General features: G+C 34.9%; 1 protein-coding gene and 1 long non-coding RNA gene across 5 annotated transcripts in view; both read left to right on the top strand.

The window, feature by feature from the left end:
• Positions 1 to 15,759, top strand: part of csmd3a (CUB and Sushi multiple domains 3a) — a 647,261-nt gene that overhangs the window by 364,731 nt on the left and 266,771 nt on the right. For all 3 annotated transcript variants that reach the window (XM_087287879.1, XM_087287878.1, XM_087287880.1), the window contains 3 exons: positions 9,452 to 9,565; positions 11,940 to 12,035; positions 13,772 to 13,975. In XM_087287879.1, the coding sequence (XP_087144005.1) occupies positions 9,452 to 9,565; positions 11,940 to 12,035; positions 13,772 to 13,975 (414 nt within the window). The remainder of the gene's footprint in view (positions 1 to 9,451; positions 9,566 to 11,939; positions 12,036 to 13,771; positions 13,976 to 15,759) is intronic.
• On the top strand, positions 951 to 4,433 carry LOC147840431 (uncharacterized). 2 transcript variants are annotated; one of them, XR_015512211.2, is made up of 6 exons: positions 951 to 1,289; positions 1,535 to 1,678; positions 2,396 to 2,512; positions 2,604 to 2,645; positions 2,967 to 3,053; positions 3,438 to 4,433. It is a non-coding gene; the product is annotated as an uncharacterized LOC147840431 (long non-coding RNA). The 2 variants fall into 2 exon arrangements; XR_015512212.1 differs by having other exon boundaries at positions 965 to 1,289; positions 2,967 to 3,097.

Below are 15,759 nucleotides of genomic sequence, written 5' to 3'. Positions count from 1 at the left end.
ACTATAACTAGTAGTAGTTTTTTAATTAATTGTTTGATTATTATTATTATTATTATTATTATTATTATTATTATTATTATTATTATTATTATTATTATTATTATATTATATTATTATTATTATTAGCAGCAGCAGCAGCAGCACAATATATACATTCATGATTTTCAGTTTTAGTCATTTTGTTGTTTATATAATTTAGTAAATATAATTTGATGTTATATGAAGTGTGTGATATATGATTATATATGATGTGATGTGATATGATATGATATTTGATATGACATGATATGATATATATGATATGATATGACATATGGTATGATATGGCAGCTGATGAGAATTTATTTATTATTAATAATGAGTTATAAAACCTTGATCTTGTGCCAGAGAGGCTCTAAAACTGTCGCATTGACCATTAAATCTAGTATTTACAAAGTGAGTCGTTTATAATTACATATAACATTATTTATGAAACTTACTTTGTTTAAAAATGATGACATTTACAGTTTTGATACATTTTAATAATAAAAATAATGATACATTTTATTTATTATGCACTTTTCTCAGTCCCAAAGCGCTAACAAGCATACAAGGCAAACAAAGCAGAACAATAAAAACAGTCAAAAATAAAAAAAGAATAAAAAGACTGCAATAAAATATTAATGATTCAATACAATTGGATGATAAAATAACAAAAATAATCAATCTAAGTTTAAAGCAACGGTAAAAAGGGGAGTCTTAAGAAGTTTCTTTAAACAATCCAGAGAAACAGCATTCCTGATGCTGGTGGGTAGGCCATTCCATAACTTAGGCACACTGTACGTAAAAGCATGACCACCTATAGTCTTCAGTTTACAGCGTGGCTGATACAGCAAGATAGCAGATGAGGAACCAAGACTGCAGGTGGGAGTGGCCAGAGTTACAAGGTCACAGATATAGTCAGGTGCTAGCCCATGCACTGCTTTGTACACTGTTAGACATTTCTGTAAATTACACAGTTATTTACTGTATTTCACCCAGTGTAATACTGCAAATTCCTTTTACGGTAAATAACTGTATTTACCGTTGCATTATGGGAATTTAGTGTGACGTCGAACAACATATACAGCGATGTACTGTATTTGTAAAAATTCGTGTATTATACTGTATTTTCCACAACTGCTTCAACGCCACCTTGCGGCGATTCGACTACTCTGCACCACATTTTGCCTGAGGACCTTGGAGCAATTCTGGAGGACAATTTATTAGTGTGCCTGAAGAACATACTGGATTTAACAAACTTTACTCTGGTAAGCTGAGGCAGTGTTTCATTTTACAGAATGTTTTGTGGACGAGAATAGAACAAAGTAAAGTATAAAGTTGGCTATTATTATTTTCTCTGGCTTGGCGTTATTTCGCCCATTTGAGAAATATATCATCTATTAAGATGTTACCTTTATTTAATTTATTACATTAACACTACTATTACTTTAAATAAGACTGTTTATGACTATTAGCCATTGTTCTCGTCATATCTTTTTATTTATTTACATAGGAACCGGTGTTGCAGCGGGTTTTGGTTTAGGAGGGAACCAGAGGTATGCAGACAGTTTTGGAGGACACTTAGCACGAGACAACGGTCCGGCAGAGAGTGTTTTCCCCCAGAAGAATATGAATGAAAGACCAACAAATAATCCAGGTAAAAGCGCGTCTGTCTGTGCTGACAACACTCGACATTGATTTGAGCACCTCTATTAGCATTTGTTTGCTCGGCAACATTGGCTGAAGCGATCTTAAAATGGTAATGTTAACTGTTAGCTAAACTGAGCTAAGTTTATACTGAATTAGAAGCAAACTCATTTTAACGTGCAACGTTTAACTTATATTGATTTATACTATATATATTAGATGTTGTGAACTTATTTTTCTCTGGTTTAGAGTAACTTATAACGTTAGCTTGAGAAAATAACATCGCGACGTAACCTATAAGAACGTTAACGTAAATCTATAACGTTACAATATGCATAGAGGTAAAGTTGGTTTTATATTCGCACATTCGTTCATTTAGAAGACTCTATACTGTTTACCATGTTACTTTGAATATTCGATCAGAATTAGCATGCCAGTATGACTTGAAATCAACATTAACACTGTTTATTTGACCGTGAGCATGTTGTACTTTGATAGTCATTAGCTGCTAAATTGATTTCACTATTTAGAGTTTGCAAATAATACTTTTATGAAATTAAATTATTAAGGGGGAAGTCTGAATCTGCTAATATAAAACCAATTTTACCTCTATGCATTATGCTAATAACCACCTTTTTGCTATTTATTGTTTGCTAATTATTTTTTTATCACAACTCTTGACATTTGGTTTAACATAATTGTTACCATTATATTTTTTTCTGTTTAGATATGGCACTGGCACAGCAGCAGGTTTTGTCTGAAGAAACAAACAGCATTTCGGAGGAACATCTTGATCAGCACAGCCTTATGCTTAAAAAATAAGCAAGACCAGTAAGCAACCAAGGTAAACAAATAAAAAAAAGTTGTGTGGAGGTTGTGGATTGTAGCATGGTATTCTTATCTGTATTTTTGGCTTTTTTATGGTCTCAATATAGAATACTGGGAGCCTGCCTGTGCAAACTGGACCTCATACAACAGTAAGTACTGTACATCTATTTGTTTCTCAATATATTAACGTTACTTTTAATACAAAATGTGTCACATGTTTAGTTGCTAGCTAAATAAAAAAATCGTTTTCCCTTTTTTATTAAACCATTTAGTAGGTTTTTTTTTCATCTTTGTTTATAATATTTTTGAGCAGATTGAGGTCTGTCATGGGTCAGACATTTCAAAATACAATAATTAGTATTGGGATACATGCATTTGTCTATGTATTAAATGTCTTTTTCCCCATTTCATGTTGCCTAAATATTTTGTAATAAATAAAATAATACAATTTTTTGTATAAATAATTCCAGAGGATGAAACAAAATGCACAGCAACAACCAGAGTGAGCCAGAAGATAGCAGGAGAAGTAGTGAAGAGAATGACAACCATGAACAACAGTGAGTTATCCTTCTTTCACCAGCTAACTGAGAACTTGGATTAGGTGAGACACTCTCAATAGTTTTATCAGTATTCAGTCAGTTTTAGTTTATTAGGAATACATAAAACAAATAGTCTAATCTGTCCTGCAGTGAATCAACCCATCACAAATGCTACAATGTTTTTGTAAAACCTTGTTAGGGAAAAAAATAAACAGGACATTCTGGTTAGTTATCTTTTAAACATGGTAGTGAGCAGGTTATGAGCAGGAGCCAGTTGCTCAGTACCAGCTGAAAACTACCCCAACCTAGCTGCCATGCTTCAAAATAATTAACCAGTATATGATTTATTTTTTTTAAACAAGCTTCTTCTATGCTTATGTTAGTCTGTTTGTCCTTATCCAGAGTTCTTCATAATCCTGGACTGGGCCAAATCCTGACCAGATGCTGTGGTGGTCATGGAGGAGTGAATCCTAAAAGACACACGTGATCAATGAGTTTCCGCATTGATCCAATGGGGCAGCCTGACCACCCGCTGGTGAACTTTCAAGCCTCTGGTGCCTAGACTGCGGCCTTGCACAAGTTTGGCTAGAGGAGAACTGGTCGTGCCCAACTGAGCCTGGTATCTCTCAAGGGATTTTATTCTACACTTTCGTCAGTTGGTGAAGTTTGTTCCATGCCACTGTCGCCACTGGATCACTTGGCTACGATTGGTGGATCGGTGGATTTGCTCTTCAGTGTTTGGACTTTCAGCAGTGACATTTACTGCTTCAATTCTGAAAACTGGACTGAAGCAGCTTCAATTTACAAGAACTTCTATGTTAAGCTGCTTTGACATCATTGATCTACATTGTAAAAGTGCAATAGAAATAAAGATGAATTGCATTTGAACATGTGAATTCAGACCTTGTTGAGCATTTGACACCAGAACTAGTAATATTTTAAAGTTGGGTTGTTTCTGAGTCGGCTAATAGTTACAAATATTTATTTTTCCAACAATATGCAATTCAGAAGTTTAAATTTTTATTGTACATGTATGTTCTAGTGCTTTGTGTGATTTATTTATTTTTAATGTGTTGATTTTATTGCTTAATGTAATTTTCACACATTTTCCTTAAATGCTTTAAGCATTATTAATGTTTTAAAGAATGGAATATTTTGTAATTGTGTCTGGTTTAATGTCAGTAGTACTTAGTACAATTGGTTTTTTTTTCTCAACAATATGCAGGTCAGACACTTAAATTAGTTTTGTACATGTATGTTAATGTGCTTTGTCATTTTCAATGTTTTTTTTTCTTAAAATAAAATATTTTGAATGATTGAAATGTAATGTTTTTACACATTTTTAAGCTTGTTTTAAGCATCTCCAATGTTTTAAATAAAGAGTGTTTATTTTGTTAATATTTTGTAATTGTGTCTTTTTTAGGTCTATAGTATTAAAATAATATTAATAAAATTATATTATAAAATATTTAGGACAAAATTAAAAGGTTTACAGTAGCTAACTGTTAACTTAGGTTTTTACAGTAGTTAACCATTTTCAGACACTACGGTAACATGCTGTAAACGGATTTACAGTTGTATACTGTAAATCTAAAATACAGTAACTTACTGGCAACAGTGTTGCCAGTAAGTTACTGTAAAAACCCTTTGAAATGTCTAACAGTGTATGTTAAAATCAGAGTCTTAAAATCAATACGTGATTTAACAGGAGTACAGAATTTGCATTGTCGTAAGAAAATGTACGATTTTAAAAAGGAGGCGTGGCACCTAGCCCCACCCCTAAACCCAACCGTCATTGGGGAATACGCAAATCATACTAAAATGTACGAATTAGATCGTACGAATTTGTACGAATTAGCCACTAAATGAAAAAGTTACGAATTGCCATGAGATTGTGTTGGAATTTGATACAATTTTGTACAGATTGTACAAAATAAATATTTTGTATTAACAAAACAACTCAGTTTATCTAGCATATCACTAGTAGTTGTTAATAATTGTGTTAATTATTTTTTATTTATTCTATATTCTTTATATTTATGTTTTCAGTTTTAGTCATTTTGTTGTTTGTATTATTTAATAACCATGATAAGATTATTGGAAATAAGGATATATTGAAATACTCATAAAAGCACAGCAAGATGAGCAAAATAATTTGATCAAGCTTAAAATGCCAGAAGATAGGATTTTATGCACACCTAAGATTTATCTTATGAATATGTATTAGCTTCATGACTGGGCGCTCTAAGATGTTCACCTAGCAGTGTCAAATATCACCTAATAAATATTCATGTTACAAACCATCACTGTGTAAATATGTCACATGCAGGCTAAACGAACTTGTGAATTTTTAACCCGGCGAATAATAACATGGGTGCAAAATCAGACTTGCATAGAAGAAGAGAGGCCAGGAAATCCCATAAAATGGAGATGTATAAAGTCATTATAAAATACAGTTGAAGTCAGAATTATTCACCCCCTTTGATTTTTTTTTTTTCCTTTTTTTAAATATTTGCCAAATTATGTTTAACAGAGCAAGGAAATTTTTACAGCATGTCTGATAATATTTTTTCTTCAGGAGAAAGTCATATTTGTTTTATTTCAGCTAGAATAAAAGAAGTTGTAATTTTTTAAAATCAATTTTAAGGACAAAATTATTAACTTTTTTAAGCAATTTTTTTTCAGATAGTCGACAGAACAAACCATCCATAATTACCCTAAACCAACCCCCATAGTTAAAATAGTTAAGCCTTTAAATGTCCATTATTTACTGTCATCATGGCAAAGATAAAATGAATCAGTTATTAGAGATTAGTTATTAAACTTATTAAGTTTACAAATGTGTTGAAAAAATAATCTACTAATGGTCCCACTTTATATTAAGTGTTGCTTATACTTGTGAACTTACATGGTAACTAGATGTGGAAGTAGCATGTGACTACAGCATACACACTGGTATATATGTAGTATTTACTTATGTAATACTGGTGTAACTACACACATGTAACAACCCACAAAGTATGTGTAAGTTCAAACAGGACAATAATAACACAATCTTTGTTAAACTACCCCTTTAATGTGAATTACTGGTGTGATTCTACAATTTACCTTAAAACAACATATAAACACAAGACATTTGTATATTTTTATATATACTTATACTTTTTTGGCAGAAGTTTGCTGTGTTAAACAGTTGCACAAAGGTTTTGGTTTTATATATTACACAGTAATTTGTGACCATTTTACAGTTTATATTAAGTGGAGAGTTACTGAGTATTTACTCTTTAATTACACTGATGTCACAAGGTAAAACCTTTTAATGCAGCGTTGGTTCAATCATTCTTATTCTAAAACAGTGTTCGGAAGTACATGCTATGCAAACATGTGTGGAAGTGGGAAAATACCTGCAAGTGCATATTGTTGTTATACAATTTAAACACAGTTGTGTGATGACAGTGTGTAAATATAGCCAGCCACTAATTATAATCACACGTCTGCAGAAACACTTTGATTATAATTCTCCCTTTGTATGTGTTATCAGAAAGGGAAAGCCCCGCCCATTAGGGATGATCTAGTCTCATTAGCATAGGATGCAAATCTTGTTTTTAAATCTGCCCACTATCTAGCACTATTGTAGCTTCGCTCTCATTTCAAAAGAAGGCTGGAAGCACAATTTATTTGAATTTAAAGTGACAGTCACGAAAATGACACAATTAGGATCGAGGATCGAGGATCGATTAGGATTAGGACCTAATAGGGGCAGTTTCAAAGAGTTATAAAACATTGTTTGTGGGGTAGTTTGAGCTGGTTAAATTGTTAAAATATGGTAAACATACTGGTCTGTGAAAAACAAAATGACAAACAGCAAATAGCAAACAATAAAAAAATTCAGCAATTAAACTCTTTACGACTACATTAAAAGTTTACACTTATCAAAAAAGGTTTTAATAAACTAAATTCTAACATTATATTTCAGCCTTTTTCTTTTCAGATTAAATAAAGTACTGTTTTTTTGTGTGGGTTGACCATTATTGTGCCGTCTTAGCATTTTCCCCTCTCATGTCAACATCATATATTGCTGAAATTGATGCAAAAGAAAAAAAAAGAGGAAAAATATGGCACTTTCAAATGAAACAAATGTGCAGCTATCATACCTCGCTCAATTACAGGAAATCTATTTCTCCCAAACACCTGAAAGTTGAAAGAAAGAGCAAGTTTGAGCGTGAATAATTCATAGCAAATGACAAAACATATGGCGCTGTTTTTCTCACCTCGTGCTCCGGCTTTCTATAGTGTTTTATCATCTGTCTAATGTACGCCGATCGCCTGAAGGCAGACTCTGTTCGCAAGGCCCTGAAGCCAATCAGATTCACTTACGCTCTTTATAGTTTGACTATCGACTCCTCGGCTGTTTTATAGCTTTATTTAGAGTCGCTGTATTAATTTATTGCATTTCCCTGCAGAAGTTTGGAGCTCTTGTTTGGGGCTTTTGTGCTGAGACTTGGGGAAGAGTTGGTTACTCTTAAATTCAATAAGTGATGATTGTGTTGGGAGCAGTGCTGTAAGGGTCGACAGAAATATGAGCTGTATTGTTGAAGGCGTCATATACTGGAAGTTTTATTAGCTTTATGTGCTGCTTGTTTCGGGACGAGGTCCACCCGAAAGGCACTGAGGGAGAAATGCCATGTGTGTTGCTGGTTCAAACTACTGTATAGCTGTGAAAAAATGACAAATGTGATGTCTGTAAAATATAAGTTGTGCATGTGTATTCGTATTCATTAAAGGAGAATAGCACCTTCAAATAGTGTGTTCTCATTGTTGGGTAAGCCTTATTTTGTTGGTTAATTAAGTTCAACTCAAAATTAAATATGTTCAACTGATATTTTTTGGATGGACGGACGGACGGACGGACTGACAGACAGACAGACAGACAGACAGATAGACAGACAGACAGACAGACAGATAGATGATAGATAGATAGATAGATAGATAGATAGATAGATAGATAGATAGATAGATAGATAGATAGATAGATAGATAGATAGATAGATAGATAGATAGATAGATAGATAGATAGATAGATAGATAGATAGATAGATAGATAGATAGATAGATAGATAGATAGATAGATAGATAGATAGATAGATAGATAGATAGCTTGAAATACATACGGATAGATGAGTTGTTACGTAGCGGATGCACCTCGCTACGCACATACGATTAAGGATGACCCCTAATAAAAGAGGTCACCCGGATTCCGGTTCCTGCTCCCCAAGCACACACACACACAGGCCAAGTTGTCAAAAGGGGTAACAGATGTATTAAACAAAAAAGATCAATACCAGAACCAGGGAACAAAAAGGGCAAAACAAGGTACACTACCTAATAATTAATTTCTTACCTAAACCAAAAATAAAGTTCCGTAAATAAAACATACAGTTCTACCCTCCATAACTAACCATAAACCATGAGAAATCGCGACCAAAGAAAAAGGGCCTTCCCTTTGATAATTCAGCAGTAGGTAAATATTAGCCACAGCTAACACAGGATACCGTCCTAGTAACGTATTTAACAGAGTATCTCACCACATGACTTTGAAACAGGGTTGTGGAAAGGCATTAAACCTTCAGCAACCGCTAACGCAAGTTACCGTCCTATTACTGTAATTAACAGAGTATCTCAACAGATGACTTTGGAAAAAGATTTCAGACAGAAAGATATCTCTGTCACTCATAGAACTCAGAGCGTCTGCTCACACACACACACACACACACACACACACACACAACAGCGAGGGGAAACAGGAAGAGAACTCGACGAGCAACGTCAACAGCGTGCTTTTATAGCTGGCGCTGCCCCTCTCACAGCTGCACCTGATCTCCGCTTGTGTGGAGAGAGAGAAAGAGACATAATAGAGGATACAACACACACAGGAACAATACACACTCACATTATCAAAATAATGTTACTTAATTTGTAACATGAATTATTTTATTTCTTTATTTATTGCAAAAATAAAGCATGACTCATATCAAATTATTAATAAAAAGGCATGTCTCAAACACTTCAAAGAACTAGTGATCTAACCATGTTTACTGCATCTCTTACCATATGCCAAGATAACTAATTTTGCTGCCATTTATCTAAAAGTAAGCATTAAGCAAGGTCATGGTTGATTTCACTCGATTTTCACTTGATTTTCATTTCGTTCTTTATATATAATAAAAACATCAGCAGGAACATTTTTAAAGTATCTAGAAATGCTAAATTAAATTAATTTGCAAATATATTGTATCCTGGTCCTTTTATAGTGCACCAAACCCATTGTGCTATGACCATTAAGCAACGATATATGTTTATATGCGGTGTCTGTTCTTAAAAAGACTCTCTTTCTCCCCCTCTGTCTCTCACTCCAGTTCTCTTCGGCCAGTTTATGTTCTTCCAGACGACCTCTAATGATGTGGTGGAGATCTTTGACGGGGCGTCCACCGAGTCTGCGCTCCTCTCCTCCACTTACGGCTCACACTCAGGTAAAAGGCTTTGTTTACTGCCGCCGTGTGAGACCAACTAAAGGCCTGTCTGCAGAGATGACATTAAACTGCATGTTGGACTGGCTCAGTCAGAGCTCATTCCCAAATTGCTTCCATTGCGTTGATAGCCGTGTTGTTGTTAATGTGCTTCTGACATGCAGTCGGGGTCCACAACTCTAAGACCACATTGAAAATTGGGGATTTGTTGTTTTGACATTTAAACCTGAGAGAAATTGTTGTAAAAGTATTTCAGATTCTGCAGGCCCCGGGATATGGAAGGCCGTCAGTGCCAAAAGATGTTTTGGCCCGCCTCACGTTTATTACATCACACCAGTTTGTTCTCAAGTACATCACTATGGAAAGCAATTGGGGCCAAAAAGCTAACACTTTAGTTGAAGAGTGAATATGAATGAGATTTAAAGAAGAAATGAAGCAGTCAGTCAAGTTACCATTATTTTGTACATTGGTTTCGACTTTAATGTAACTATATATAACAAACTCGATTACTGTAACCATTTAGAAGAAAATGGCATGTTTTACTATAGATTTTAAACCTAGGGCGCCGCCATCTTGGAATATATTGCTGTGTCTGACGTCACAGGGTTGGTTCTGTTCCCTCAGCTGAACAGATACAGTGGAAGTAATGGACTGAACATGGAGACTGTAAAGACTAATTTAACCCAATGAGTGAAGTTGTGGGCATGGAGCTGCTGCAAATGTAAGCATCTTTTTGCCTGGGAATACCTCCTGGGTAGTATTTAGCGGTCTCCAGAAATGTATATAGGGGTACGTTTTCAGAATGAGCCTGGGTTGGAATGTTTAAGGTTCTTCAAAGAATCATTGATGTGAATCCTAATTTTTAAAAGGGTTGATTTTTAAATACATCTCTGTATAAATATATTGTGTTGATATCAAATTCAATTTCAATACAATGGTGGTAGCTGGCACCCTCTGACTTCCATAGTATTTTTTTTTCCCAAAATGGAAGTCATTAGCTATGTTTCCATCAACTGTTTTTTTATGTCCGTTTTGCATATGCGCATAAAAAATGGTTGATGGAAAAGCCATAACTGAGTAGGATAAACTTTTTATCCAATAACAAAAAATGTGCATAAACTAGGATGGAAATACTTCACCAAACAAATTCCAGTATATGCATTAAACAAAAGGTCATGTGGTTTTGTGATGAGAGATCATGTGATGATAAAAATATGTGTAAATGGACAAACCAGGCTGAGCACATTGTAAAACATCTGAAATTTTACAATGGTCACTCTAAAACGCCTGAGCCATTTTAGTATTACTGTTATTTTATTATTGGCCCCCAGAATCAAAAGCTTCTGTGCTTCATGTCTCACACCTTCAAACTTCTGAGGCACAAGTAATTTATTAAATAAAGAAAGATTCATGCAGCTTTTCCTACCACAGTAAATTCCATTTTTACTTTTGATATTTGTAGCCGAGCGAGGCAGTGGCGCAGTAGGTAGTGCTGTCGCCTCACAGCAAGAAGGTCGCTGGGTCGCTGGTTCGAACCTCGCCTCAGTTGTCGTTTCTGTGTGGAGTTTGCATGTTCTCCCTGCCTTCGCGTGGGTTTCCTCCGGGTGCTCCGGTTTCCCCTACAGTCCAAAGACATGCGGTGTGGTACAGGTGAATTGGGTAGGCTAAATTGTCCGTAGTATGTGTGTGTGGATATTTCCCAGAAATGGGTTGCGGCTGGAAGGGAGTGTGTAAAAACTTGCTAGATAAGTTGGCGGTTCATTCCGCTGTGGCGACCCCGGATTAATAAAGGGGCTAAGCCGACAAGAAAATTAATATTTGTAGCCAGTTAATCATGAAGTGACGATTTTGTTTTCTTTGACTTATTGGTTGGAAATGCTGCTTTATTCGCATGTCTTTGATGCCATATTCCAGTTTTGAGTATGACTTTAATTCACATCTTTGGATGGAAACCTAGCTAATGTGTGCCAACATCCAGCATTCTACTAAATATCTTCTTTTGTGTTCAACAAAAGAAAGAAACTTATAAAGGTTTAAAACCACATTAGGGGGAGTAAATAATGAGGAAATTGACATATTTGTGTGAACTAACCCTTTAACAATTAACTATTTATGCTGATGCTGAACAGAATCTAATTAATACTTAAACCTATTATATTAAAACAGAAAAGGATGCAAAATACAAATCTTTGCTGGTAGTCTCTGAGGTTTGGAGCTCTATTGTTGGCGGACTGAAGACCCATCATTTCCTTTAACCCCGTTGATGTGGCAGTGCTCAGCAGTCGTATTGAAGATCTCATTTATAGCGTAGTTGCAGCTGCAGAGATAACAGAACTGTTTTTCTTTTCTTCACCTCCTCAAATTTCTCATTTCATAGGAGAGCCGTTGCCGCTGAGCTCTGCCAATGAAATCACCATCAGGTTCAAAACAGAAGGACCCAACACAGCTAAAGGCTTTCATTTTGTGTACCAAGGTATGCAATTCTCTGTATCTGTAGTAAGCTTCATTTAAGACTGTGTTGGAAAATGTTTCATGCTACGAATTTTTGCAGTACGTGCCAAGGCTGCATTTATTTGATCAAAACTGCTATATTGTCAGTTATTCTTACAATATAAAATGGATGTTTATTTTATCTCTATATTTGTATTTTATTCCTGTAATTCCATGCTATTTTTTTTGCATAATTAATTCAGTCCTTAGCGTCATGTAATGCAGTGTGTGCCAAGGCTGCATTTATTTGATCAAAACGCCTTACAACTGCAATATTGTCAGTTATTCTTACAATGAATAGGTTTTTATTATTATTATTTGGATACATATACTTTATTCCTGTAATGCCGTGCTGAATTTTTAGCATAACTAATTCAGTTTTGGTGTCATATAGTGCAGTATGTACCAAGACTGCATTTATTTGATCAAAACTATATTAAAAACTGCAATATTGTTACAAATCTCCTATTCTTACAATATAAATGTGTTGTTGTTTTTTTTAATACATTTTAAAATGTAATTTAATTCTTTAATGCCAATCTGAATATTGTCAATTATTCTTAGAATATGAAATAGATGTTTTTATTATTATTATTTAAATACATGCAATTTATTCATGTAATGTCATGCTAAATGTTTAGCATAATTAATTAAATTAATTATTTATGCTAATAAATAAATACATTAATTACTTAATTAATGTCTAATTCTTTAGAAATAATTTTTATATGGCCACTTGCTCTTCAATAAACATTTTTATTATTAATATTGCAAACAGTTACAGTATATTTTGATTATATTTTTTTATGCAAATGATTTGGTCTTGTGTAACATTATAAATATATTTATTGTATCATATGATAAATACAATGCTGAATATACCTATTACTTATTTTTCATAGGCTAGTATATGTTTGTTATGTAGTTTTAGTGTTTAATTCTTGCATTTTTGCAGCTGTTTAAAATTCCCTATATGTAAAATGTACAACATGCTTACAGTTAAAGGAATAGTTATTATCGCTTTTTTGAAATTTTTAATAGTTTTCAAATATTCCCCCTGTGTTGATTAATAGAAAGAAGCATATTTTCAAACATAATAGTTGTAATCACTAATTTCTAGTAAATATTTTTTTAGTAATATTTTTTTTTTTTCAACAAAAAATACTTTGACTTCTTGTAGATCAATTGGAAAAGTGGCAGAAGGTAGATTTTTCTGATGGATCATCTGTTGATCTGCATCCCAGTCATCACAAATACTGCAGAAGACCTATAGGAACCCGCATGGATCCAAGATTCTCACAGAAATCAGTCACGATTATTTTGGTAAAATAAGCGTAATCTAGAGGCATTTGCCTTTTATATCAGCCACTTCTGATACAAAATGATCAACTAGAAGTCAAGTTTTTACTTGCTGTTCCTAAATCCTGGACTTTTGTCAGGTAGTGTGTGTTACACTAAAACACTTTTTTTAGCTGCTTCTTCAAAGTAAATATTTAAAATAAGCTGAAATGATACAATTGTTGAGTTTTTTTAGGACAACCTAATTGTTTTAGGTTAAATCCTTTTAAATTTGTTAAAACAAGTATGTCAACTTAATCATTTTTATGTTGGGACAACGTAAAGGAATTGTGTGGAACCTAGCATTTATTTATTTTTTATTGTGCAGCCATAATTTGCATGGTGTTTTGAAGTTTACTTTTTTATTTTTTGTTTGTGCAGCTGTTCCGAGGACCAGTGCCTCTCAGTGCAGCTCTGTACCCGAGCCTCGCTACGGGAAGCGCATTGGGAATGACTTTGGATTGGGAACGGTTGTGCTTTTCGAGTGTAACCCAGGTTATACTCTCCATGGTGCCAGTGCCATCAGGTGTGAGGCAGTGCCCAACTCACTCGCCCAGTGGAACGGCACTGTGCCAGCATGTGTCGGTATGTCCACCCACACACACACACAAATACAAATCTGTCTGCTCAACAGTGCCCCCTGCTGCTGGGGAAGACAGCAGCTATTTAATTTAATTCTAGTTTTTTATTTATACAGTTGTTTATACTGCAAGGAATTTTTCACAGTTTTTCCGCCTAAATTTTTTCTTCTGGAAAAAAGTCGTCTTTATTTCATTTTGGTTAGAATAAAAGAAATTTTTATATTTGTTTTAAAACCAATATGATTAGCCCTCTTATGCACTATATTTTTGAATTGTCTACAGAACAAATCCATGTTATACAATGACTTGCCTAATTCCCCTAACTTGCCTAGTTAACCTAATTAACCTACTGTAGTTAAGCCTTTTCAGCTCACTTTCACACGAACTACAAATCCGCCATGTTATGGACTACAAGATCCAGTCATGCAACACACACACACAACCGGTTCCTGATACTGACTGATAGCAAACACGCAGCTGATGCTGCTCAAGTACTGATTAAACACACATATATACCACTCACTTTGAGACACTCATTGCCTAGTCTTGTAGTTAATAGCATGGCGCATTTGTAGTCCATTGGCGCTCGTGAATTGTGCAATCTATGGTGTTTTAGATCGCTGGTCATGACATCAGTACACTTTTAGCTGAATACTAGTATCTTAAAAAATATCTAGTAAACATTATGTATTCATCATGGCGAAGATTAAAAGAAATACGTTTTTGAAATGAATGGTTTAAACTATTATGTTTTGTAAAAATCTTCTCTCCATCAAACAGAAATTGAAGGAAAAAATATTCATGAGAGTAAATTATTCTGACTTCAGCTGTATTCACCTTATTTTCTGCCGACGAGTGGGCGCTGCCATTTGAATTTTTTCGGTCTCATTCACTTCCATTCTTTTTTTGAAGTTAAAGAGCCCATATTATGGGTTTTTGAAAATTCCCCTCCATGTAGTGTGTAACACAGCTCTAAGTGAAGTGAAGTATCCAGCTAAGGCTTAAATCTGTAAGAATACAGTGTTTAAAACTGTTGATTCATCTATAAAAGAGTCGAATCATAGTGCTTCAAACGAGTCGCCTTGATACCGACTCATTAGGTGTTTCGCCATGACGTACGAACGAAACAAAGTTTTTCACGTGCACGCGCAAACCCGGGAGATTTCAAACCTGAGGCCCCGCCCTCTGACGCAGTAACCCAGACACACACACACACACACACACACACACCCACAAACACACGCACACCCACAAACACACGCACACAAACATGCCGGTCGATTGAAGTCACACTGCAGATGGATATATTGAGTCTCTACCCAAAGATGAAACATCAGCATTATAACCAAGCAGTTGGAAACTTCTGGAAGCTACATGCTACAAAGAATACTTCATCTGAGTTTGTTAAAGGAAGGATCAGTAAAGAGTAACTGATGGACGTCAGGATGGGTTTCTTCCTACATTTCTCAAGTGTAAGTACGTGCGGTTAAAGTTGTTGCCTCGTTTACTCTAGCTTGCAAATGTATTTAGTTGTGATTTGTTACTTGTAACCGCGTGTACTGTATCAGGTTAACTGGATATATTATCTTATCGCGTGCAAAGTCACGTTAAAAACGCGACGCGTGCTGTTTGTTTATGGAGCTCCGTGCTAGAGTTCTGCTCCCGCGATTTATTCGGAAATGTATTCCCGCGCCGCAGAAATCTGGCGCGGGGAGAGAGAGAGAGAGAGAGCGAGAGAGAGCGAACGAACGAACGAGCTTTGTGTACTTTGTGCTGTGTGTGTGGTTT

The sequence above is a fragment of the Danio rerio genome, chromosome 16 (genome assembly GCF_052040795.2).
Source record: "Danio rerio strain M-AB ecotype USA chromosome 16, GRCz13ab, whole genome shotgun sequence".
NCBI lineage: Eukaryota > Metazoa > Chordata > Actinopteri > Cypriniformes > Danionidae > Danio > Danio rerio.
The sequence above is the reverse complement of the archived record's forward strand: the minus strand, read 5'-3'. Positions and strand labels throughout refer to the sequence as shown.